Source organism: Heteronotia binoei, chromosome 3, assembly GCF_032191835.1.
Source record: "Heteronotia binoei isolate CCM8104 ecotype False Entrance Well chromosome 3, APGP_CSIRO_Hbin_v1, whole genome shotgun sequence".
NCBI classification, from domain to species: Eukaryota; Metazoa; Chordata; class Lepidosauria; order Squamata; family Gekkonidae; genus Heteronotia; species Heteronotia binoei.
In genome coordinates, this window is record NC_083225.1 from 13,423,302 (window position 1) to 13,446,682 (window position 23,381).

The following is a 23,381-nucleotide window of genomic DNA, read 5'->3' on the forward strand; positions in this document are numbered from 1 at the left end:
GGACTTAAAAAAAGCAAAAACATTCTGGAAAGATCCTAGTTGACATACTCAAATGGGGGATATTGGCTGTTTGTCTTATTGCATATACCAACCCACCCTATGGCAAACTATATGGATGTTATATTTAAACTGACAAAGCCAGAATGTCACCTAGATTTATGGCACCCCTACGACAGCAGTCTGCTTTTTATTACCTAGTGTTTTTCAGCCATTTTGTCCTACACTAACAAACACAGATCCTATTTGTGATTCTTTTAATCTGCCAAAAGCATTCCCATGATTCCACACTGCACACTTATATTAAGAATTGCTGTGTCCATTCCCATATGTCTGCTTAAGAGCCTACAAAAGCTTACGTTCTGAATAAAACTTGGTCTTAAAGGTGCCACTTGTCTACTGCTTTATTCTGGAAAGAGATATACCAAAAATACAGAACACATTAAAGTTAAAATCTCCAGTGGAAGCTTAAAAGCATGCTGTTAGATATTCTGCCTAACAAATGACGAAAAATTTTAGAAGGATACATAGTAGTGATGAAACTAATGTAGGCAAAACAGATTAACTATGAAGTTTGAAACGTAAACTTAAAATATTGAATACAGTCATATTTCAGCAGAAGTAAGCACTATTGTATATTATAGGTAACACCTCAGAAATTACAACGAAGGGGATGCAATGGGAATTATTTTCTGCCTTATGCATTTGTCTTCAGCAAACACAATCATGTTGTATACCCCCCTTTTCCATACCTGCATTGTTTTCTTAAATAGATTAAAATATGCAAGTAATCATTAGAAGCGTCTTTTACAGTTATGTCCTGTGTTGCTTTTTAGGGAAGTCTCAAGAGTAGTAAACAGATTAGCCCGCAGGATTTCATCTGTGAACTAAAATCCGGAGCAGCCGATGAAAGGCTTGTTGGTCTTTTAGAATCACTTCGTGTCTCGTTGACCAGTAATCCTGTCAGGTAATGGAACAATTTCCAACTTTTTTTTTTTAAAGCAGTGCATCTGTTTGTGACAAGGCTTCTCATAGCTCAGCTTCCTTTCCTCAAACCAAGAATGCTAATCGCTTTATGTTGTTTAAAGCCAGAGATAACCATAAGAATCGCCACAGCTCAAATGGAAGTACAAACACCATTACCTGCTTACAAATAGCTGTCTCTTTAAACAAGAACTACCCTGTAAGTAGATTAGTGGTAAAAAAATGATGGCTGATTCCGGTGCTTTTTTTTCTGGGGGAATGTGGCAGAACAGAATTCTGAAACCTCTTTGTGGAAACAAAATTCTCAAAAAAATGTTTAAAAGTTCCTGAGGGGCGCCCGTGTGTTTCTACATTTCCCTCTTGAGAGTTCCAGCATCTCCCCCCCCCCCAAAAAAAAAAAAACCCCTGGTTGATTCTATTTTGGAAGTTGTTGCTGTTTAGAAAGATTTCTTCATGATACATGAATTATTATGCTGCCGGTGTACTTCATCTGTGGTGCTCATTCATTTGGTACTAAATTAATCTCTATATCATTATGATGCTGCGGAAAGGTCTCTTGAACTACAATTAGGATTTGATTAAATCAACAGGTTTAAAATGATCTGTAGTGTGTTTTATGGCGATGTCTACACATGAAGGACTTCTGTGCGTTTATGAATGCCAAATGTTCATGCATTTCATAGCTTATTCTCCTGTGATGTTTACATACATGGTGTGCAGAGGACTAGAAGCACTGTTGTTTGCAAAATGGGAGTAGATTATTTAAGGGGAAACTCGTATATTGATTTGGGATTCCTTTACGGTGACCCATTGTATTCTTGTTTGGCCATCTTTTAAAGTAGGAACCCAGAGGACAAATACGTTCACAGGGTAGCGAATTGACAGGCAGCAAACAAGAGTGCAAGGGCTTCATATTGTTATTCAGTCAAGAAGCTGTCCAGGGTATGGAATCAAGCAAGTATGCGACTTCCCGTAATTTGCTGGTGTTGACACCAAGGCCAGCCAGTGACTTTAAGAGTTGAGCTGGGGCTTTGGACTTGGGTTTCATCAAAGTCATATGCAGTGACATTTATGCTAACATAGCTCTCCTAAAGATACTTAACCCGTAGTATGGGGTGCCTTCGATATCAGGTGTGTATCTGTCTCTTCAACCTTTAACAAGGGCTTGGTTGCTGTGCACTATGGAATGTTTCTCCCCTCAAAATGGGACTTAACTAGCTTTAAACCCTAGTTTGTGAGGAGAAGAAGATGATATTGGATTTATATACCGCTCTCCACTACGAAGAGTCTCAGAGCGGCTCACAATCTCCTTTACCTTCCTCCCCCACAACAGACACCCTGTGAGGTAGATGAAGATATTGGATTTATATCCCGCCCTCCACTCCGGAGAGTCTCAGAGCGGCTCACAATCTCCTTTCCCTTCCTCCCCCACCACAGACACCCTGTGAGGTAGATGAAGATATTGGATTTATATCCCGCCCTCCACTCCGAAGAGTCTCAGAGCGGCTCACAATCTCCTTTACCTTCCTCCCCCACAACAGTCACCCTGTGAGGTAGATGAAGATATTGGATTTATATCCCGCCCTCCACTCCGAAGAGTCTCAGAGCGGCTCACAATCTCCTTTCCCTTCCTCCCCCACCACAGACACCCTGTGAGGTAGATGAAGATATTGGATTTATATCCCGCCCTCCACTCCGAAGAGCCTCAGAGCGGCTCACAATCTCCTTTACCTTCCTCCCCCACAACAGTCACCCTGTGAGGTAGATGAAGATATTGGATTTATATCCCGCCCTCCACTCCGAAGAGTCTCAGAGCGGCTCACAATCTCCTTTACCTTCCTCCCCCACCACAGACACCCTGTGAGGTAGATGAAGATATTGGATTTATATCCTGCCCTCCACTCCGAAGAGTCTCAGAGCGGCTCACAATCTCCTTTACCTCCCTCCCCCACAACAGACACCCTGTGAGGTAGATGAAGATATTGAATTTATATCCCGCCCTCCACTCCGAAGAGTCTCAGAGCGGCTCACAATCTCCTTTACCTTCCTCCCCCACAACAGTCACCCTGTGAGGTGGGTGGGACTGGAGAGGGCTCTCACAGCAGCTGCTCTTTCAAGGACAACCTCTGCCAGAGCTATGGCTGACCCAAGGCCATGCTAGCAGGTGCAAGTGGAGGAGTGGGGAGTCAAACACGGATCTTCTTCGTGGTCTCTGTGCTTCATGCTCATGGGATAGAGTGCCTGCGCCGATCCCCGAATCGGTACCTAAAAAGCCTGGGATTTTTTCGCGGTCGACACCAGCGGGCATGCGTAGGTGTCCCAGTATGCATGCTCGCCGGCACCAGCGTGAGGATCCCGCCAGTTCCCTTCTGACAGCTGCGTTGAGAGGATCTCCTTTCGTGTCCCCGGTCGGTAAAGTAATCTTCGGATTATTTCTTCTAGTTGTATATAGCCCATTTGTTGTTTTCTTAGTGTACTTAGTTAGTTAGTTGTTAAGATAGTTAGTGTTGTTTAAAAATTTTTTTGTTGGACTTTGCCCTTTGGGGCCCTGTTTCCCCCCTGTTTTTTCCCCTCAGAGTTATTCCTGTGTGGGTTTTTTCCTGGCGTCTATGGAAAGGCTTTGGGTTTTTTTTAAGAAAAACGTTCCTGTGGAAAAAAGATTGCCCCTCCTGACGGCCACTCCCTCTGTCTGGGCGAGGGACACCGCGTGGATTCTTGTCTGCACTGCTTGACGTGCAAGAATCGTGCGACGAGACTTTTGGCCGCATTGGTGGAATCGGCACTTCGTCCTTCGAAGTTGGCATCGGGCCGTTGGTACTGATGGGAGAAGCCGTGGGCTCAACGATCATATCGGTCGATACATCGTCGATTAGGACCGAGGTGCCAGTCGAGCGGGAGTGTTCCACAAAACGACCCTCTGAAGGGTCAGTGGACACCCCGGCTAAGAAGCGTCAGGATGACTCCGGGACCCGATCATCCTTACCGAAGAAGGCGAAATCCAAGGAGAAGCGGAAGAAGAGATCGTCCCCTACTCCTTCCCCTTCTCTGGACGCTTCAGCATCGACGCAGGCTGCTCCACCTAGGAAGATCTTGGCGTCTCCGCATTGGACCCTTCGGTGTCGAGAGGCAGTGCTTCGCAGCAGTTGCGTCTGTCGGCATCGGAGCACGAGATCGACTTGACTCAACATTCCCACTCTTCGGGGTTGCGTTGTCAGAGTGAAAGCGGCTCTGTCTCGGAGGTAGAAGTGTCGGTACTGATGGAGCCGTCAGCACCGCTGGATCAGGCGAGGGGCGGAGAGAGCTGGAACCAACCACCATAGCTAGTCGCTTCCCACCGCTTCCACCGTGGGATCAGCGCCAGTGGCCTTCTCCCTACGCCTACCCATACTCACCGTACCAATGGTACTCCCCTCGTGAATTTGCTGACTGGGACCAACAGTCCGAGGCATCTCATATGTCGAGGATTTCGCAACACTCTAGGCGTTGTCCGTCAGCATCGGTGTCCATCCCGCCTGAAAAACATGGCGTGATGGTGGAGGAAGCCCAGGCTCGGTCATCGGTGTTGATCTGGTCACCCGTGAGAGCGTCAACGCCGGTGCTTTCAGAAAACTCCTTGAGAAGGGAGTCTTCATCGTCGGACTCCGAGGTCGGTACTGACGATCCGGACAGGGCTTTGGAGCCTTCGCCAGTGTCACATACTGCTGAGGATCTTCCCATATCACCATCGGAGGATCTGAAGTCATATGGGGACCTGGTGAAGAGGATGGCACTCTCCCTCTCCCTCCCAGTGACACAACCGCAACCAGTCGTAGATGATACCGTATTTGACATCATGCAGCGGGACACGTCGACGGCGGTTGCTCTGCCTGTTACAAAAGTCATCCTACAGATGGTGAAGGAGCCCTGGGTGAAGCCAGCTTCTACACCTGTGTCATCAAGGAGATTGGACCACATGTACCGCGTCCAAGAGGCTGGTGCCGAATTCCTGTTCACCCACCCGAAACCAAACTCGGTGGTTGTATCCTCCTCATCGAAGGTATGCAAGACTCACTCCTCCCCACCGGACAAGGAGGGAAAGAAGTTGGATAATGTTGGGAGGAGTTTATTCTGCTGGAGCGTTGGGGGTAAAGGTATCTAACTATGCTAGATACCAATACTCTGTGTAGAAACAACTCACCCCCCTTCTGTCTTCCATGAGCGAGGAGAAGAGGTCTGCTGCTAGGAAGCTGCAGAAGGAAGGCTTTGCTGTAGCCAAGCAACAACTGGCTGAAGCAAAGCATATGGTGAACGTGTCAGCAAAAACAATCACGTCTGCTGTCTGCCTTCGCCGCCACTCCTGGCTCAGATCAACGGCCCTTCAGCAAGACACCAGGGCCTTCACTGAAGATCTGCCCTTTGAGGGCGAAGTCCTCTTCAGCTCGACTATGGACAATGCTCTTCAGGAAATGGATAAGAGCATAAAGACCTCCAAGAACCTGGGTGTCCCGACTTCTTCTAGGGCTGCTAAACCAAAACAGTGGCATAAACCCTGGTCCAAGAAGCCATATCAAAAATTCTCCCCAGAACAACAGTGGAGACCTCGCTCTGCTCAACCTGAGAGCAGGTCCCCATATAAGGGGAACAACAGAAACTGCTACGCTTCAGCGCAAACCACTGGCAAGTCTAAGGGTGCTCGCCCGCAAAAGCAGGGCCTTTGACTTTCTGGTAGCACGCGTCATCGGCCCCACTTCTTCTTCTTCTTCTTTTTTTAAGTTTTCAACATTTATTTTAAACATGTCAGACAATACAGAAATAAAAACAAATAAAACAAATTATCTACGTCTGTTGTCAACTTATACAGTTAGAATACATATTAAAAGAGGTTGATTATGGAAAATCCAAACATAAAACACATCTCCCATTTAAATTGAAATTACTAATACAACAATAATATACATAGATATATCAGTTATATCGTTTTTCTTTTTTCTAACCAATTATAGAATTTTTCCCATTTTTCTAGAGCTTCACTCTTTGACATCCCTCTGACTAAATTTGTTGGAACGTCTAATTCGGCGACCTGAAATATTTTTTGAATTAATTCATCTTGTTGAGGGCAAATCTGCTGTTTCCAAAATTTAGCGAAGAGGGTTCTGGCCGCCGTCAGAATATAAACTACTATATATTCATCATCTCGGGGTATTTCATCCCTAACAAAAGAGAGCAATATTAACTCCGGTTTGAATTGTATATTTACCTTTAATATCTGCGATAGCATTCTATGAACACCTGCCCAGTATCTATTCGCTATTTTGCATGACCACCACATGTGATAGAAAGATCCATTCATTGTATCACACTTCCAACACTTCGGAGAGAGGGTGGGGGTAATTTTATTCAATTGGACCGGTGTAATATGCCACCTGTGGAAAAGCTTGAAAAATTTTTCTCTATAATTAGTTGGTTTCACAATCTTGTAGTTACTCTTCCAAAATAATGCCCATTGATCTAAAGTTATGTTCTTCTTAAAGTTTTTTGCCCATTTTATCATGGGTATCTTAACCATTTCGTCCTCAAGCCGTCAGAATATAAACTACTATATATTCATCATCTCGGGGTATTTCATCCCTAACAAAAGAGAGCAATATTAACTCCGGTTTGAATTGTATATTTACCTTTAATATCTGCGATAGCATTCTATGAACACCTGCCCAGTATCTATTCGCTATTTTGCATGACCACCACATGTGATAGTAAGATCCATTCATTGTATCACACTTCCAACACTTCGGAGAGAGGGTGGGGGTAATTTTATTCAATTGGACCGGTGTAATATGCCACCTGTGGAAAAGCTTGAAAAAATTTTCTCTATAATTAGTTGGTTTCACAATCTTGTAGTTACTCTTCCAAAATAATGCCCATTGATCTAAAGTTATGTTCTTCTTAAAGTTTTTTGCCCATTTTATCATGGGTATCTTAACCATTTCGTCCTCAAGCTTCATTTGCAACATGTATTTATACACTTTCTTTATTACTTTATCTTGTCCCATAGTTATTATTCTGTCAAAATCAAAATTCTCCCTGGTGAACCCAGATAATTTGTCTTTATTATATTTAGTTACTATTTGGGTCATTACCCGGCCCCACTTCTTCTACTATCCGCCTTCGCCCATTCCTTTCGGCCTGGGAGTCCATCTCTACGGACAGGTGGGCTCTTTCCATCATCGTGGAAGGCTACAAAATAGACTTAGCTCAGATTCCGAACCAATCTGTGGTAATCACCACACCCCCTTCCCCACCTCTGCTGGTGGAGGTGAGCAACCTCCTACAGAAACAAGCCATAGAACGGGTCCCGGTGGAGGCCAGAATGGGAGGCTTCTACTCTCGTTATTTTCTGGTTCCCAAACGGGATGGGGGTCTGAGACCAATCATGGACCTTCGGGATCTGAACAAATTTATTCTATACCAGAAGTTTAGAATGTCCACTCTTCAAACAGTTCTTCCCCTCATCAACCAAGGGGACTGGATGGCAACGCTGGACCTCAAGGATGCCTACTTCCACGTCAGCATCCATTCTGCGTTCAGGCGTTTCCTTCGGTTTGCAGTAGGTTCCCACCACTTCCAGTTCAAAGCCCTTCCGTTCAGTCTGTCCACTGCACCTCGGGTGTTCACCGAGATGATGAGTGTGGTGGTTGCTCACCTCCGGCTTCAGGGGATAGTCGTCTTTCCATACATCAACGATTGGCTCCTTGTGGCGGAGTCGAAAGAAAGTTTATCCAGCCATATTACCACCACTCTTCGTCTTCTTCACACCTTAGGTCTGCATGTCAACTTGGAAAAGTCACATCTTATTCCATCACAGACAGTTCAGTTCATAGGGACTTTGCTGGAAATGAAACCTTTACCGCGCCTTTCTGCCTCAGCAGAGAGCGATGGACATCATCAACCTTGTCAAGCTTTTACAGAGTCGGAAGTGGGGCACGGCGCAGCAGCGGATGCTGGGGCTGATGGCGGCAACTACAAGCGTGCTGATCTTTGCGAAGTTGAGGATGAGAGGCCTGCAACTGTGGTTTCTTCGACAGTTTCGACCCTTAAGAGACTCACCTCGGAAGAGGTTTGTAATTCCACCTGTGACACTCCGAACACTGCAGTGGTGGAAATCAAAGGACAACATTTGTCAGGGAGCTCCCTTCCACCTACCTGCGACAACAGTGACGATCACCACAGATGCGTCTTTGTGGGGATGGGGGGCTTACATGGACTCTCTGTGTGTGGGGGGCCCTTGGCCTTTGCAATTGACTCATTGTCATATAAATTACCCGGAACTGCTGGCAGTTCACTTTGCTCTTCGGTCTTTCCGCCCCATGGTGGCGAGGAAGGTTGTTGCCCTGCTAACAGACAATACTACTGTCCTGTGTTATATCAACAGGCAGGGCGGGACAGTTTCTTGATGGCTCTGTGCGCTGGCACTGGAACTGTGGTCGGAGTGCTTGGAGCACGACATCTTTGTGGAGGCTGCGCACCTCCCAGGGGTGCTCAGTCTGCAAGCGGACTCGTTGAGCAGGGGTGCAGCTTCCCCGCACGAGTGGGAGATACAGTGGCACTTCCTTCAACCTGTGTTTCAGCTCTGGGTGTACCTTCAGGTGGATGTGCTTGCCACAGCCAGAAACCGGAAGTGTCCTCTGTTTTGTTCCAGAGGGGGCACGGATCCAGAGTCGTTGGGAGATGGTCTGTTGTTCCCGTGGGAAGGTCCTATATCTGTTCCCACCTCTGCCACTGCTGACAAGAGTTGTCAACAAAATCGCAAGAGAGAGGCCATGCTGCATCCTGGTGACACCGTGGTGGCCTCGGCAGAACTGGTTCCCGATCTTGCTTCAACTGGCGAGGGGGGTCTTCTACCAGTTTCCGGCGGAACCGGACCTTCTGTCGGCTCAGGACGGTCATGTAATCCATCACAACGTGCCTCACCTGAAGCTGACAGCATGGTTCATCGATCCTGTGAGTTCTCCAGCAGAGTCCAACACGACTTCCTAAACAGCAGGAAGTTGTCTACCTGTGCTTCCTGTGATAGGAAGTGACGGAAGTTTCTTCAGTTTTTAGTTGATCCCGCAGTCTCACCCCAACGGGTGGGAGTATCAGTGATTTTTGAATTTTTGTTATCTCTGGTGGATGCTGGCCTTGCCTTTTCATCGGTTAAAGTTTATTGGGCAGCAATATCTGCGTTCCATGAGCCAGTAGAGGGGCATTCAGTATTTGCGCACCCTCATTCTAAGAGATTTTTGAAGGGTTTGCTTAGGCTTCATCCTCCATCGAGATCACCCCCCACAGTTGTGGGACTTGACCTTAGCGTTGGGCAGGTTGACTCGGCGTCCCTTCGAGCCCATTTCATCATCCACCAAACTGGATGTCAAGGTGAGAAGCCCTTCATGTGCTAGAAACCAACATGATAGGGCCACACAGTTCACTGATGATAACGATGGGCATTGTTAGATCACCCATTGCATCATCCAGCAAACTGGATGTCAAGCTGAGCGGTCATCGCTGTGCTACAAAGCAGCGTGGTGGGGCCACCCAGTTCAGTGATGCAAACAATTCGCATTGTTATATCGCCCACTGTAGGGCTGGCCAAACTGTCGCTCAGGAGCCACATGTGGCTCTTTCACACATATTGTGTGGCTCCCAGAGGTCACAGAGGAACTTTATGCAGGCATACTCTCAAGTAAGCAGGCTTCGCATCGGGACCTCAGTCAGCCTCCTAAGTCTTACCTATGCATAGGTGAATATTTCCACCACATGTGAAGTGGGGAAGGCAGGGGAAACAGGCAGGCTTCCAAGCTCATCTCCTCTACCGCAGAGGTCACCCAGAGAATGAGGAAAGAAAGTTCAAGAGCTGAGGGAGCCACTGGAAGAGGGACAGAATTAAAGAGGGTGGCGTAGATTCCCCTTTAGTTTCATAGTTCTTGTAGAAGCTGTACTTACTAACCTTGGTGTCAAGGCAAAAAGAGATGCAGAACGATGCAAACGGTGGCCAGTGATTTATGTGGTACGTGTGCGTTTCCTTCTTCCACTGGTGCCAAAAAATAATTCCCTAACCTTTCTCAATGCTGGTCTTATGGGGACTGTTATTCCCAGCATTTGTTTTCTAAAAAGTCTCCTTCTAGCATGGTCCTGTTGTCTAGCACATACTTATGTATTTTATTTTTCTGCGCAAAGAAAGTATTAAGAGTTTAAGAAAGATGTGTGTGTAATACTTGTTCATGTCTTGTGGCGCTCAAACATTTGCTGTTTATTCTGTGTGGCTCTTATGTGAAGCAAGTTTGGCCACCCCTGGTGAAGCGACTTTTGTGTCGGAATAGAACCTAGGCTGAAATCCCAATCAACCACAATGATTTCTTAGGTGACTTGAACTAATCACACCATTTCAGTACAACCTTGCAAGCTCACAAGAGGGGATATAAAAGTGGGATAACAATTATTATATTTTTATAAAGCTACCCCAGTGGGGGGGTGGTTCTGAGGATTAAAGGAGATGAGTGCCACGTATATTGCCTTGAATTCTTTGGAGGAGGGGCAAGGTGAAAAGGAAATTGCGTATACAGGCCTACTATTCTGTCTAATTCAGATTTAAGGATAAGTGGATTCTCTTAGCTCCCTCCCAATTGAGGTTTGTTTTTTTCTCTTGGATTCTGGTCCAGTTTTCCATTGAATTTCATGTCGTCTCAGAGAGCAGAACATAAGGTGCACAGAAAAGGCTTCTAGTCATCTCCGTTTCAGTCGCGCTTGACTGCTATTACGGAACGTTAGTTATTTTAGTGAGATAATTTGTGGCTCAGCCGGGATCTTTTTGAGACGGCTGCAAAAAGCACCGACAACAAAAGATACGCTCATGAAACAATACATTAATATAGCAGATTTTACAGAAGTATCTTTCCTCTTTCCAGCCATAAAAGTATCCTGTTATGAAAGCTGAAGCCAGTGGTCAATTGCTTTATGATGCTGATTTTGTCAGTCATAGGCATAGAACAAATAAAAGCAAGGTATAAAAATATGCCTCATATAGGTATATCCTATATGAGGATTAAATAGGCCAGGATTAAAATGTAACAAGAATGGCATACAAATTCAGTTAAAAGCCTGGGTGAATAAAAATATCACCTAATGGCAAAAGAAAACACCAGGCAGGCTTCAGGGAGGGGGGAGCATTCCATTGGGGTGGGGTGCCACCACTGAGAAAGCCCTAGCTCTGGTTGCTATCCATCTCACTGCCACACTTGAAGGCATAGGGAGCAGGACTTCAGTCAGCAAGCTGGACAATAAAAGAGAAGGTGGCCCCAAGTTGTTCAAGGGTTAGAGCAGTGGTCCCCAACCTTTTTGGCACCAGGGACTGGTTTTGTGGAAGACAATTTTTCTACGTACCAGGGGAGGGGGGGATGGTTTCGGGATGATACAATTGTGCACTTTTTTTTGGTGTGGTGGTTAAGTGTGCGGACTCTTATCTGGTGGAACCGGGTTTGACTCCCCACTCCTCCACTTGCACCTGCTGGAATGGTTTTGGGTCAGCCATAGCACTCGCAGAGTTGTCCTTGAAGAGCTCACTGGAAGAGCTCTCTTAGCCCCATCCACCTCACAGCGTGTCTGTTGTGGGGAGAGGAAGATAAAGGAGATTGTGAGCCACTCTGAGATTCGGAGTGGAGGGCAGGATATAAATCTAATGTCATCGTCTTCATCATCATCATCATCATCATCATCATCATTATTATATTGTAATATATAATGAAATAATTATACAACTCACAACCCGGTTGCTAACAAGCCATGGACCAGTACTAGTCCATGGACCGGGGGTTGGGGACGCCTGGGTTAGAGGATAAGCACCACTTTGAATTGTATCCAGTAACAGCCAATGCAGATGTTTCTTTGCAAGGGCGACAGAATGCCTGTCCCAATTCCTGTCAGCAGCCTGACAGTTGAATTTTGGATGCATTGAAGTTTCTGACCAGTTTTCAGAGACCGTGCCAGGCGCTACACATTTCCAGTAATCTAACCTGGATGCAACCAATATTTTGGTCCTCTGGTTAATTGCCAGGTGTTCTTTGTTGATGGCATTTTTGGGGTGTATGCTTGGGATGGGCATGAACTAGCTCCTGAACCCCCTTTAAACAGCTGAGCTGCAGAAGCTGGCTGCTCTTCAGCTCAGCTGTTTCCAATCGCAGCAGCTGAGCCATGGGGGTCAGTAAAGCAGGCGGCCGCCTGGGGCATCCCTTTGCCGCAGGGGCGGGGGGCAGGTGCCCCCTCCCCACTCAAGCCATCCCTTTTCTGGCGCTCTCCAGCTTCAGAGGGAGCTGGGAAGAGGCTGCGTCCTCCTTTCTTGTGAAGAAAGAGGGAGGCGGCCTCGTTTCCGCGTCCCTCTGAAGCCGGAGAGGGCCGGGCAAGGGGTGGGGGGGCGTGCCAAGCCGCGCGTTCTCAAAGAACGTGCAGCCTGCGCCTTGCCTGCCCCTCTTCCGCTTCAGAGGGGCCTGGAAACAAGACCGCTTCCTTCTTTCTTCACAAGAAAGAAGGACCCGACCTCGTTTCTGGGTCCCTCTGAAGCGGGAGAGGGGAAGGCTGAGTGGTTGCGCGAAGCGCTCGTGGCCTGATGACATCACTTCAAGTAATGCTTGGAGGGGGAGGGGAGCGGTGGTTGGCCTAGGGTGCTAGAAACCAATGTTCCCTCTAAGCTGCGTTAGCGTGAGCTAGCTCACAGATTTTTAGCCTCCAGCTCACACGTTTCTGTCTTAGCTCAGGAAGGATGACCCCACAACACATTGATTTAAGCAGTAGCTCACAACTTGAATGCCAGCAGCTCACAAAGTAGAATTTTCGCTCGCAAGACTCTGCAGTTTAGAGGGAACATTGCTTGAAACCCCAGTCCAGTTGTTCAGGGGCTAGCCTGCTTGCACGGTTCAGCTGTTTAGGGCCTGAAACAACTGAGCCCTGGGAGAAGGCTGCACCTGCAGCCCAGGTGTTCTGGGGAAGAACCTCACAAACTCAGTTTGTTCACATGCGAGCCGGATACATGGGGTTCATGCCCCACGAAACACAATCTGAATAGCATTTTTGTGGTTTGTGCCCATCCCTAGTGTGCATCTTTTGGTTGTATCAGGCAAGGATTTGTCTCTGGACGTGAGGGATAGGAGGCCAAATTGCCAATCCCATTGGACTGTTCACCGCAGCTCACCACAGCCTGGATTTTGATATTAGGAACATTCTGGTAGAGGGCAAGATCAGTTTGTAAGATGCATTCTGGTCGGATTTTGTGTTCACTCCTGATTTATTTGGGGTGATTTTTAATTAAAGTAGGCGCCGTTGTTACTGCACAGAGATGTAAAATTAATTTGTGCGGAATAATATTGGTTTTATATGTCCCTTTCCTTCCAGATGTTCGAGTAATGTGTTTTCCAACAATGACAGTATATTTAGCCAGTTGACAACTTGAAAAAAAAGATTGCATCCTGTCTCCAGGAGAGCCAGTTTGGTGTAGGGGTGAAGTGTGCGGACTCTTACCTGGGAGAACCGGGTTTGATTCCTCACTCCTCCACTTGCAGCTACTGGAATGGCCTTGGGTCAGCCATAGGTCTTGGAGGTGTTGTCCTTGAAAGGGCAGCTCCTGGGAGAACTCTCTCAGCCCCACTGACCTCACAGGGTGGTGGTGTGGGGGAGGAAGGTAAAGGAGGTTGTTACTGCTCTGAGATTCAGAGTGAAGGGCAGGATATAAATCCAGTATCATCTTCCTCAGAAAAATCTGATGTACAAAACATTCTTAAGATGCTGAGGAAATTCCAGATGATTGATTTATGCACATAAAGTTAAATGGCACAGAGGAATCAATTTAGAAATCTCAAACAATTACAATAAATGTATTTATACATGTACATACAGAGATTGTAGATCTAGTTGTTTTTTAGAAAATCTTTTAAAAATTAACAGTTTTGGTATTTCAAAACTGAAAGTATGTAAATGTACAACACTCAGAGTAACAATATAATACAGAGCTTAAACATGTTTGGTGAACAATTTGGTGACACTCATGATAATTTTGATAAAACGAATACTCGGGTCTCCCAGGAGAGTGTGTTCAGGTTTGCTTTGTAAGGAACAGCAAGCATTAATTTGTAAGGTGTCAAAATATATTTCTGTTAAGGTGAGCTCTGTTCACGACCTGAGTTTGATCCCCGGCGGAAGCTGGGTTTTCAGGTAGCTGGCTCAAGGTTGACTCAGCCTTCCATCCTTACAAGGTCAGTAAAATGAGTCCCCAGCTTGCTGGGGGGAAAGTGTAGATGACTGGGGAAGGCAATGGCAAAACATCCCATAAAAAGTCTGCCGTGAAAGCATTGTGAAAGCAACATCACCCCAGAGTCGGAAACGACTGGTGCTTGCACAGGGGACCTTTCCTTTCCTAAGGTATCTTAAAGATAGTTTTGTTCAGGTGGGTGAGGTATTGTTCCTAGTAGACTGCTTTAGGAAGAAGGGCGAGGTATAAATGAGATAATAAATGTGTTCCCAAATGGAAGGAAAGTAGTTATGGAGCCCAGCATATAATATCTGAATGTACAGATTATCAAAAACTATAGGACAGTAAGGAAATCTCCCCCAACAACTTCTGACTTATTCTTGTAATTGTTTGCTAATGTATTTTTAAAAAAATCTTTGTTTCATTGCAGTTGGGTTGAGAACTTTGGTGATGAAGGACTTGGATTATTATTGGACATCTTGGAAAGGCTAGTTGAGGCCAAACAGTATGTACTTCTGTGGAAAATTTTCTAATTTTGTACAAGAGCAGTAATTTGCACTTAGGTTTTAACATTTATGTCACATCTTTTATTTCATTCAGACAGGATAAAATTTTGAAAAAAGTCCAGCATAAGATCGTACAGTGCATGAAAGCTTTCATGAATAACAAGGTTAGTAACTTAATTTATTTCCGTGATTAATGTTGCCATCATGTCTATACTTTGAAGTAAATAAAACAAAATCAATGAAATTACTTTTGGGCTAAACATCTCTAGGAACTGCAGTGACACTCACATACATGGGTGTACATAAATATAGAATTGCTGGTTTAGTTAGTGCATGACCAGATCTGTTGCATTTCTGTAGCTCAAACCGTATACATTACTCTCATGTATGATCAAATAGTTATATAAGTGTTAATGACTTAAGAAGTGATGGTGCTAGTAATTATTTGTATAGCATTAAATACTCCCTCTAAGCCAGCGGTGGCCAAACTGTGGCTCAGGAGCCACGTGTGGCTCTTTCAGCCCCCATTGCTCCATTGGCTGACGTGGAGAAGGCATTTGTCTCTTTAAATCACTTCTCAAAGCCAAGCCAGCTGGCAGCTTGGAGAATACATTTAAAGTTAAAGTTGCTCTCTTTACACCGCTCCCTCCCTAATCTCCTTTCCCTCCCTCCCACATCTGATATTCATGTCTTCTAGCTCTCAAATATCTGGTGTTTATTCTAAGTGGCTTTTGCGTTAAGCAAGTTTGGCCACCCTTGCTCTAAGCTGTGGAGTCTTGTGAGCAAAAATTCTATTTTGTGAGCTGCTGGCATTAAAGTTGTGAGCTAACTGCATAAATTAGCTTGCCCCGGGGCTATTTTTCCTAAGCTAAGACAAAAATGTGTGAGCGGAAGGCTAAAAATCTGTGAGCTAGTTCACGCTAACTCTGCTTCGGGGGAGCACTGATAGCTTTTCCGTTATATCCATGCCTTTTGCCCAAGAACAACCTGTAATAGATGCCTGTTCTATCGTAGAGAAGGGAACTGAGGTGAACAACACGCTGATTTACTTAAAATATTTAAAATCTTGCTTTTCTGCAACCTAGTTTATGACCCAAGGCAGGTTCACAGTTTAAGAGACAGCAACAATTTAATAATTAAAACAACAATACTAGAAAAACAAACAAAGCCAGATTATCAGTGACTCTAACAATTATTCAATATATACCAGTTGACAAACACTCGAACCAAAAGACACTGTTTAACCTTGATTCCTGAATAAACTTGGCATTCAAGGGATAAGTGTCAAGAATGCCTCTTGCCATTATGTGTTCTGTAACCTTTTTGCTATGAAATCCCTGGGCCCTGTAGTAGCACTCTGTTCTATGCTTGCTGCCTATCTGTATTCTGTACGGAGAGAGCCAGTTTGGTGTAGCGGTGAAGTGTGCGGACTCTTATCTGGGAGAACCGGGTTTGATTCCCCACTCCTCCGCTTGCAGCTGCTGGAATGGCCTTGGGTCAGCCAGAGCTCTCGTGGGAGTTGTCCTTGAAAGGGCAGCTGCTGTGAGAGCTCTCTCAGCCCCACCCACCTCACAGGATGTCTGTTGTGAGGGGGGGAGGTAAAAGAGATTGTGAGCCGCTCTGAGATTCAGAGTACAGGGCGGGATATAAATCCAATATCATCTTCATGAAGTATCTTTCACCCTGTGCCAGGTATGTCAAGGCCGAGCATTTGGTTCTCAGAGAATGGCTTGCACCTGCGAATGAAGGGGTCACTGGGACCGAACAGTGGAGGAGAGGGAGTGTCTGCTTTTGGTGCCCTGAGCTTTGAAATGTAGAAAGGTCATCCCTCAGGCATATGTAGGGGAGCTTTGCCCGCTAAAGTCAGTTTTAGCAACAGCTGTCCAGCCTGTCATGTCTTTATCCTAAGAAACGGTTTCTGAAGAAGAAGAAGATATTGGATTTATATCCCGCCCTCCACTCCGAAGAATCTCAGAGCGGCTCACAATCTCCTTTCCCTTCCTCCCCCACAACAGACACCCTGTGAGGTAGATGAAGATATTGGATTTATATCCTGCCCTCCACTCCGAAGAGTCTCAGAGCGGCTCACAATCTCCTTTCCCTTCCTCCCCCACAACAGACACCCTGTGAGGTGGGTGGGGCTGGAGAGGGCCCTCACAGCAGCTGCCCTTTCAAGAACAGAGTCTCAGAGCAGCTCACAATCTCCTTTCCCTTCCTCCCCCACGACAGACACCCTGTGAGATGGGTGGGGCTGGAGAGGGCCCTCACAGCAGCTGCCCTTTCAAGGACAACCTCTGCCAGAGCTATGGCTGACCCAAGGCCATGCCAGCAGGTGCAAGTGGAGGAGTGGGGAATCAAACCTGGTTCTCCCAGATAAGAGTCCGCACACTTAACCACTACACCAAACTGGCTCTCCACTGGAGCCTCCCTGAGTCGTTTAGCGGAGAAGAACTTGCAGAACTTGACAATGAGGGGCAGGTTCTCTCATATGTTAAAAATGGTTAAATGGAGGGGGAAACGACGGGGCTGTGGCTCAGTGGTAGAGCGTCTGCATGGCCTGCTGAAGGTCCCAGGTCCAGTCCCCGGCATCTCCAGTTAAAGGGATCAGGCAGGAGGTGATACGAAAGACCTCCACCTGAGACTCCGGAGAGCCGCTGCCAGTCTGAGCAGACAGTATTGACCTTGACGGACCAAGGGTCTGATTCAGTAAAAGGCAGCTTCATGTGTGGCAGTTCTTGCCATGGAAGACCAAAGGAGACTTGAGAGGAGCACCAGGAGGATATCCGTAATGCCATGGTTTCAGAGATGCTTTGATATGTGTCATGATCCTAGGCCTAGCAAGGCGTACAGGCCCCAGGGAAGCCTGCTTAGGAGTACTGGGAAGAGCCTACATTTCCCAGGATCCCTTCTATCCCTTTGACTGGGTGGCAAGGGTTTGGACAGAAACTGGCCCAGAGACGGGTGGGGCTTGGGAGGAGAAGATAAAAGGGACAAGCCCAGGAAGGGGGTGTTTTTTTCCTAGGAGGCAGAGCTCCGGAAGAGCTGCTGCCAGGAAGAAACTCTTGCTCTGTGAGGAAGGGTGAGTAGGCCGAGGTCTGACTGACAGTTAGGGACAGTATGTTCAGACGCGTTAGGGCATTTGATTATTTTACCCTTCGCCCCTTTTACTGGTTAATGCACCTTGTTAATTTATATTGCACTAAAATAAATGTTTTGTTGTTCTCTCTGCCTGGTCCTCACGCCTATTATTTGGCCTAAGCTAAGGAAGTCTGGAAGGGTTGGGAGGGGACTCTGGGCTTTCTGAAGGGGAACCCTTAACCCAGAGTGGTGGCAGCAATTGGTAATACCCCCCCCCCCCCGAGTCGTGACAATGTGCTTCGAAGTATCCGTATTTCTGAGCTCACCACAATAGGTAAAAGCTTTTCAACTTTTGGATACATAGCATTATTTCCTCTCTCTCTCCTCCTGCTCTAATAAAAGGGAGGGGGCCAAATTCCTGCAAGTAATAACAGTTTTGCTGACCACTTCTTACCTTAATTTAATGCTTTAAGGAAGATAACATATGATACAAGTCATAAATCTATTCCTTTTGATATATTTGGATAATGTAAAAGCGTTATTTTCCCAGGCAGCATAATTAGATATGCCAGCTGTTGCAAATGGACCAGCGATGAAGAATCCCAAGCACATCTCAGTTTTTTTCCCAGTTGGGAAACACACACAAAAAGGTTGAAGACAGAAGTAATTAACACTGCCAGGAACAAACTGAAGGATTCATTATCAGACTTGGAAGTGGTTCACTTTCAAACAGAGCAAGAGATTCAGATTTTGAGTTTAGAAAATTAGCTCGTGAGGTTTTAAATAACATTTTTGAGGACATTGCTTGAAGGCAGCACTCTTCTCCATAGGAAGCACACGTTCTCTGCTGCCAACGTCCTCTTTTACTATCGTGCCATCTTAAATTGTTAGCTGCCTTCTACTCGAAAATGGTTTTCTAAGCATATTTTAAACTTCACCTCATTTTTTTCCTGTTGCGAAGAAAAAGACAAGGATTCGTTTTTCCATTGGCAAACACGGTGGAGAGGGAGCAAGGAAAAGAACATTGTCTGACTTCTGCTAAGTCTTCTCATCTTCGTGGCACATGTGCATACTTTTGGAGGCAAAGCCAGTTAAAGAAAGAGAAATGCAGTATTAATATATAACAGGGGTGGCCAAACTTGCTGGATGCAAGAGCCTCACAGAATAAATGTCAGATGTCTGAGAGCTACAAGACAGGAACGTCAGATGTTTGAGAGCCGCAAGAAAGGGAGGGAGGGAAGTAAGATGGAGGGAGGGAGAGGTGGAAAGAAAGCAACTTTAAATTTAAATGCATTCTCCAAGCTGCTGGCTGGCTTGGCTTGGAGAAGTGATTTAAAGGACAAATGCCTTCTCTGTGCAGTAGTATGTATGAAAGAGCCACATGTGACTCCCGAGCCGCAGTTTGGCCACCCCTGATATATAATAATGCAAAAATGCAAAATGCAAAAAATTGTATAAGTTGCAGTTCTCAGGATTGAAACGGCCAGAACATTTTGGGTATGCGTTCCAGTAACTTTTGATTTATTTATTCTTGACCAGCTTTTTAACGCTTCCACGTTTGTCTGCTTTGTGTGCGTTTTGATGGGAAACAATCCAGAGCAGTCTTGTTTTGTGGCAGTCTTGGTTAGCTGCTGAAAACTTTGTGTATAGGGTTTGTGAACTGTGTGTGTGAGAGTACTGTTGTCACGTTCCTCACACGGCGTTGCTGTTTGCAGCGCTTCCAGAAGAGAGTCGCTCAGCTTCACAAGAGGTCAGGAGACCTAAGCCTGCTTCAACGGCATTTTTAGTTGGATGAACCTTATACTTCCCCGCTCAGCAATTTCTTTTTCCTTTTCAGTATGGGTTGGAAAGAATAATGGGCGAGCAGAGAAGCCTTTTGCTGCTGGCTAAGGCTATTGATCCCAAGCAAACTAATATGATGACCGATGTGGTTAAACTTCTTTCTGCGATATGTATCGTTGGCGAGGAAAACATGTAAGTACAGTATTGCTCGAGCAGCTAGCCCGTTCGCAGACGTTAAAAAAGAATTGCTGTCGTTTAAACTACTGCAGCATGAGTTGCGACTGAGAACAGCTGCGTGCTAACGTGGAAAGAATAATTTTGAAAATAAGCAGGGCGGCCTAGCTGTGAGGCTAGCCAGAGAGCCCCATTTTTAAAGTGAACCTTCTGAAAACGATGGTTGGCCTACAGCAGGGGTGGGGAACCTCCCTCTCGAGGGCCGTATGCGGCCCTCAGGGTCACTTGGTGTGGCCTTCGGGGATTGCTGAGCCAAACCGAGCCATGTGGCAGCCTCTCTGCGGCTTGGCTGGCCAGCGAGGATCGTGGGGCCCAGCCGCGCTGTGCAGCAGCCTCCCCAGGGCCAGGCAGGGATCACAGGGCCAGATGTACTGTGCGGCAGCCTCCCTGGGGCCTGGCTGGCCAGCCGGAATTGCTGCAGGGCCTGGAAAAGTTACTGTCACCGTTCAGTTTGCATGTGATTATCCCAAATGATGTGGCCTAATATGCCAATGAGTGTGTGACCTAATATTCTAATATTAGGGGATGTGGTCTAATATGCTACTGAGTTCCTGCTGGGCTTTTTCTGCAAAAAAGCCCTGGACCTATGCAGGCCAGGTGTGTGTGTGTGTGTGCCAGATTAGGCTCTCTCCACATGTCTCTCGGCTTGACTTCACGAACGAAGATTTAAGAAGGGTGCAGTAGTCCACGTCTGCTGCAGGCTCGCTGGTGGCTGACAAGACCAATGCGGGACAGGCAGGTCCAGCCACAGTGGCTGCAGGGAAAAGTCTGATTTGGGGTTGGTGCTGTAGCAGCGCGATTCTTCCTCAATCTCCTTTTGTCCTCAAGACCAGCTATGCGTGCGTTCTCAAAGGAAGAGACAGCCTGGTGGATGGTGTGTCTCCATGCTTTGCGATCTGAGGCTAGGTCAGACCACCGGTGATGGTTGATGCGACAGGTACCAAGGGATTTCTTCAGGGAGTCCTTGTACCTCTTCTTTGGTGCCCCTCTATTTCTCCACATGACTTCAAATAGAAAAACAATTATTTGCATTAATTTTGCCGGCCTGAACCGTTCTCCCTTGGCAGAGCACTGTTTTTTAAGTTGATAATTTTTTATGACCCGCGAACGGTGTTCTAAATATCCATATGGCCCTTGGCAGAAAAAAAGTTCCCCACCCTCGGCCTACAGACTATAGATCTGTTTTTCAGGCCTCCGTGGAACCAAGACAGTGACGCGGGCTTTACAAAACACATATCCGTGCTAGTTGCCAGATTTCGAATCAAATTCTTTGTGTCTAGATAACGGCAGCCTAGCAATTCGTGAGGATAGGTTGATTTTTTTTTTTAAAAAAGAGCTTGGGAAAAAGCTTCAGGCGCCCATGTTGGCTGTCAAAACAATCTGTTTTCTTTTCTTTTTTCCAAAATCTGCAGCCTCGAAAAAATTTTGGAAGCCCTGACGGCGGCAGCAGAAGAAAGGCGCTTTGACAGATTCTTCCCCATTGTGGAGGGCCTTCGAGGGAATTCAGCCCATTTGCAGGTAAATGATAGCTTTCTTTGTGGTGCTATTGTCCCCAATAAATGTAGCGTTTGCATTGGGTTTCACTTGAGGAAAAGGAAATAGCGACACATGCTTGGTTCCAAACAAAAATGGATATGCAGAGAAACAGAGACACCCTGAGAGCCACTTTGGTGTAGTGCTTAAGCGTGTGGTCTGGGAGACTCTTATTTGGGAGAACAGGCTTTGATTCCCCATTCCTCCACTTGCAGCTGCTGGAATGGCCTTGGGTCAGCCGTAGCTCTCCGATGAGTTGTCCTTGAAAGGGCAGCTGCTGTAAGAGCTCTCTCAGCCCCACTTACCTCACAGGGTGTCTGTTGTGGAGGGAGGGGGAAGAAGGTAAAGGAGATTGTGAGCCGCTCTGAGACTCTCCGGAGTGGAGGGTGGGATATAAATTTAATATCTTCATCTACCTCACAGGGTGTCTGTTGTGGAGGGAGGGGGAGGAGGTAAAGGAGATTGTGAGCCGCTCTGAGATTCAGAGTATAGGGCGGGATATAAATCCAGTATCTTCTTCATGTTCTTCTTTTGCTAATGGGGAATGACTGTACCGTCATGCTGATGCCACTTTGCTTAAGCCCGAACAGCAGTTTATGTTTTTCCTTTCTACCGCTGTGAAGGTAAGGGCGTTGGACCCTGCGGCCTTGTTCCTCACACACTTTTTTTCTGCTTTGAAATCCAGTGCTCTTGTGCAAACAGAAGTGCTAGTGGCAGAGGAAGCACAAGCTTAGCTGTGGCAGGAATGAAGTCCATGGGGAACATGGTCATAAGATCCAGGCCTCCGCTGGTAGGATCTTAAGGTAAAGCAGTGCAGGGTTAGGTCAAGGTGGGTAGCTGTGCTAGGCCGCCTGTAGCAATAGGAGAGAGCCAGAGTCCAGGAGGGCCTGAAAGACTTGCAACATTTGTGGCAGGGGAGGAGCTTTGGTGAGGTAGTGCTCACCTCTTCACTGCTGGGTTGATTCCGCCTGGTGTACAATTCGGATGGGTCTAAAATCAGGGTCTTAAGAGGCCCGTGGCGCAGAGTGGTAAAGCTGCAGTCCTAAGCTCTGCTCACAACCTGAGTTCGATCCCGGAGGAAGCTGGGTTCAGGTAGCCGGCTCAAGGTTGACTCAGTCTTGCATCCTTCCGAGGTCGGTAAAAGGAGGACCCAACTTGCTGGGGGGGGGGGGGAGTGTAACGACCGGGGAAGGCAATGGCAAACCACCCCGTAAAATGTCTGCCGTGAAAACGTTGTGAAAGCAACGTCACCCCAGAGTCAGAAACGACAGGTGCTTGCACAGGGGACTAGCTTTACCTTTAAAATAAGGGTCTAAATCAGAGATGTCAAACTCATTTGTTATGCCGGATGTGACATGAAGGAGACCTTTTTGGGCCAAGCTATGTCGGGCCAGGCCATGTGTGTACCTATTTAAGATTAGGTAGCAGAGATACAACTTTTATAAAGAACGCAGACCAACACAAATATATATTTTTAAAAACTGAAAACTTGCTTAAAACGTTAGCACTCTTTCGTCTTAAAGCTGCTTTCTTTGTATTTCTCCTATGGGATCCAGGGAACTGGGCAAAGGTTCTTTCCTTCCTTCCCCAGGAGACTGGGGAGAGGGAGGAGCCTCAGCCAATAGAAAGAAGAGAGGCTTGGCTCAGTAGCGCCACTGTGCAATTGAGAGAGCCTGGCAAAGCGAGCTATTCCTCCCCTCTTCCTCCCCAAGGGAGGAGCCTCAACCAATGGAGGCTCTGTAGCTCCTGTGTGATTGAGCAAGCCTTGCAAAGTAAGCTGTGATGCTGAAGGGAGCAAGAGAGAGGGAGAAGGAAGCAGATGACAGGCAGTTGCTCAGGGGCCTGATAGGAGCCTTTTGGGGGCCTGATTCGGCTCCCAAACTGCATGTTTGACACCCCTGGTCTAAATTGACTAACTAGCCCCTCAAAGTTACTGGCTGAGGCTATTGATCCCAAGCAAACCAATATGATGACAGATGTAGTTAAAGAAGCCTTCTTGGGTTCTTCTCTCTTGGGTT

The 23,381-nt window shown here is 46.6% G+C and overlaps 1 protein-coding gene across 1 annotated transcript in view; it reads left to right on the top strand.

Moving 5' to 3' along the window:
• DIAPH3 (diaphanous related formin 3) overlaps positions 1 to 23,381 on the top strand; it is a 234,745-nt gene that overhangs the window by 25,845 nt on the left and 185,519 nt on the right. The window contains exons 5-9 of the mRNA XM_060233550.1: positions 834 to 964; positions 14,661 to 14,735; positions 14,831 to 14,900; positions 19,652 to 19,788; positions 21,243 to 21,348. Coding sequence (XP_060089533.1) covers positions 834 to 964; positions 14,661 to 14,735; positions 14,831 to 14,900; positions 19,652 to 19,788; positions 21,243 to 21,348 — 519 coding nt within the window. The remainder of the gene's footprint in view (positions 1 to 833; positions 965 to 14,660; positions 14,736 to 14,830; positions 14,901 to 19,651; positions 19,789 to 21,242; positions 21,349 to 23,381) is intronic.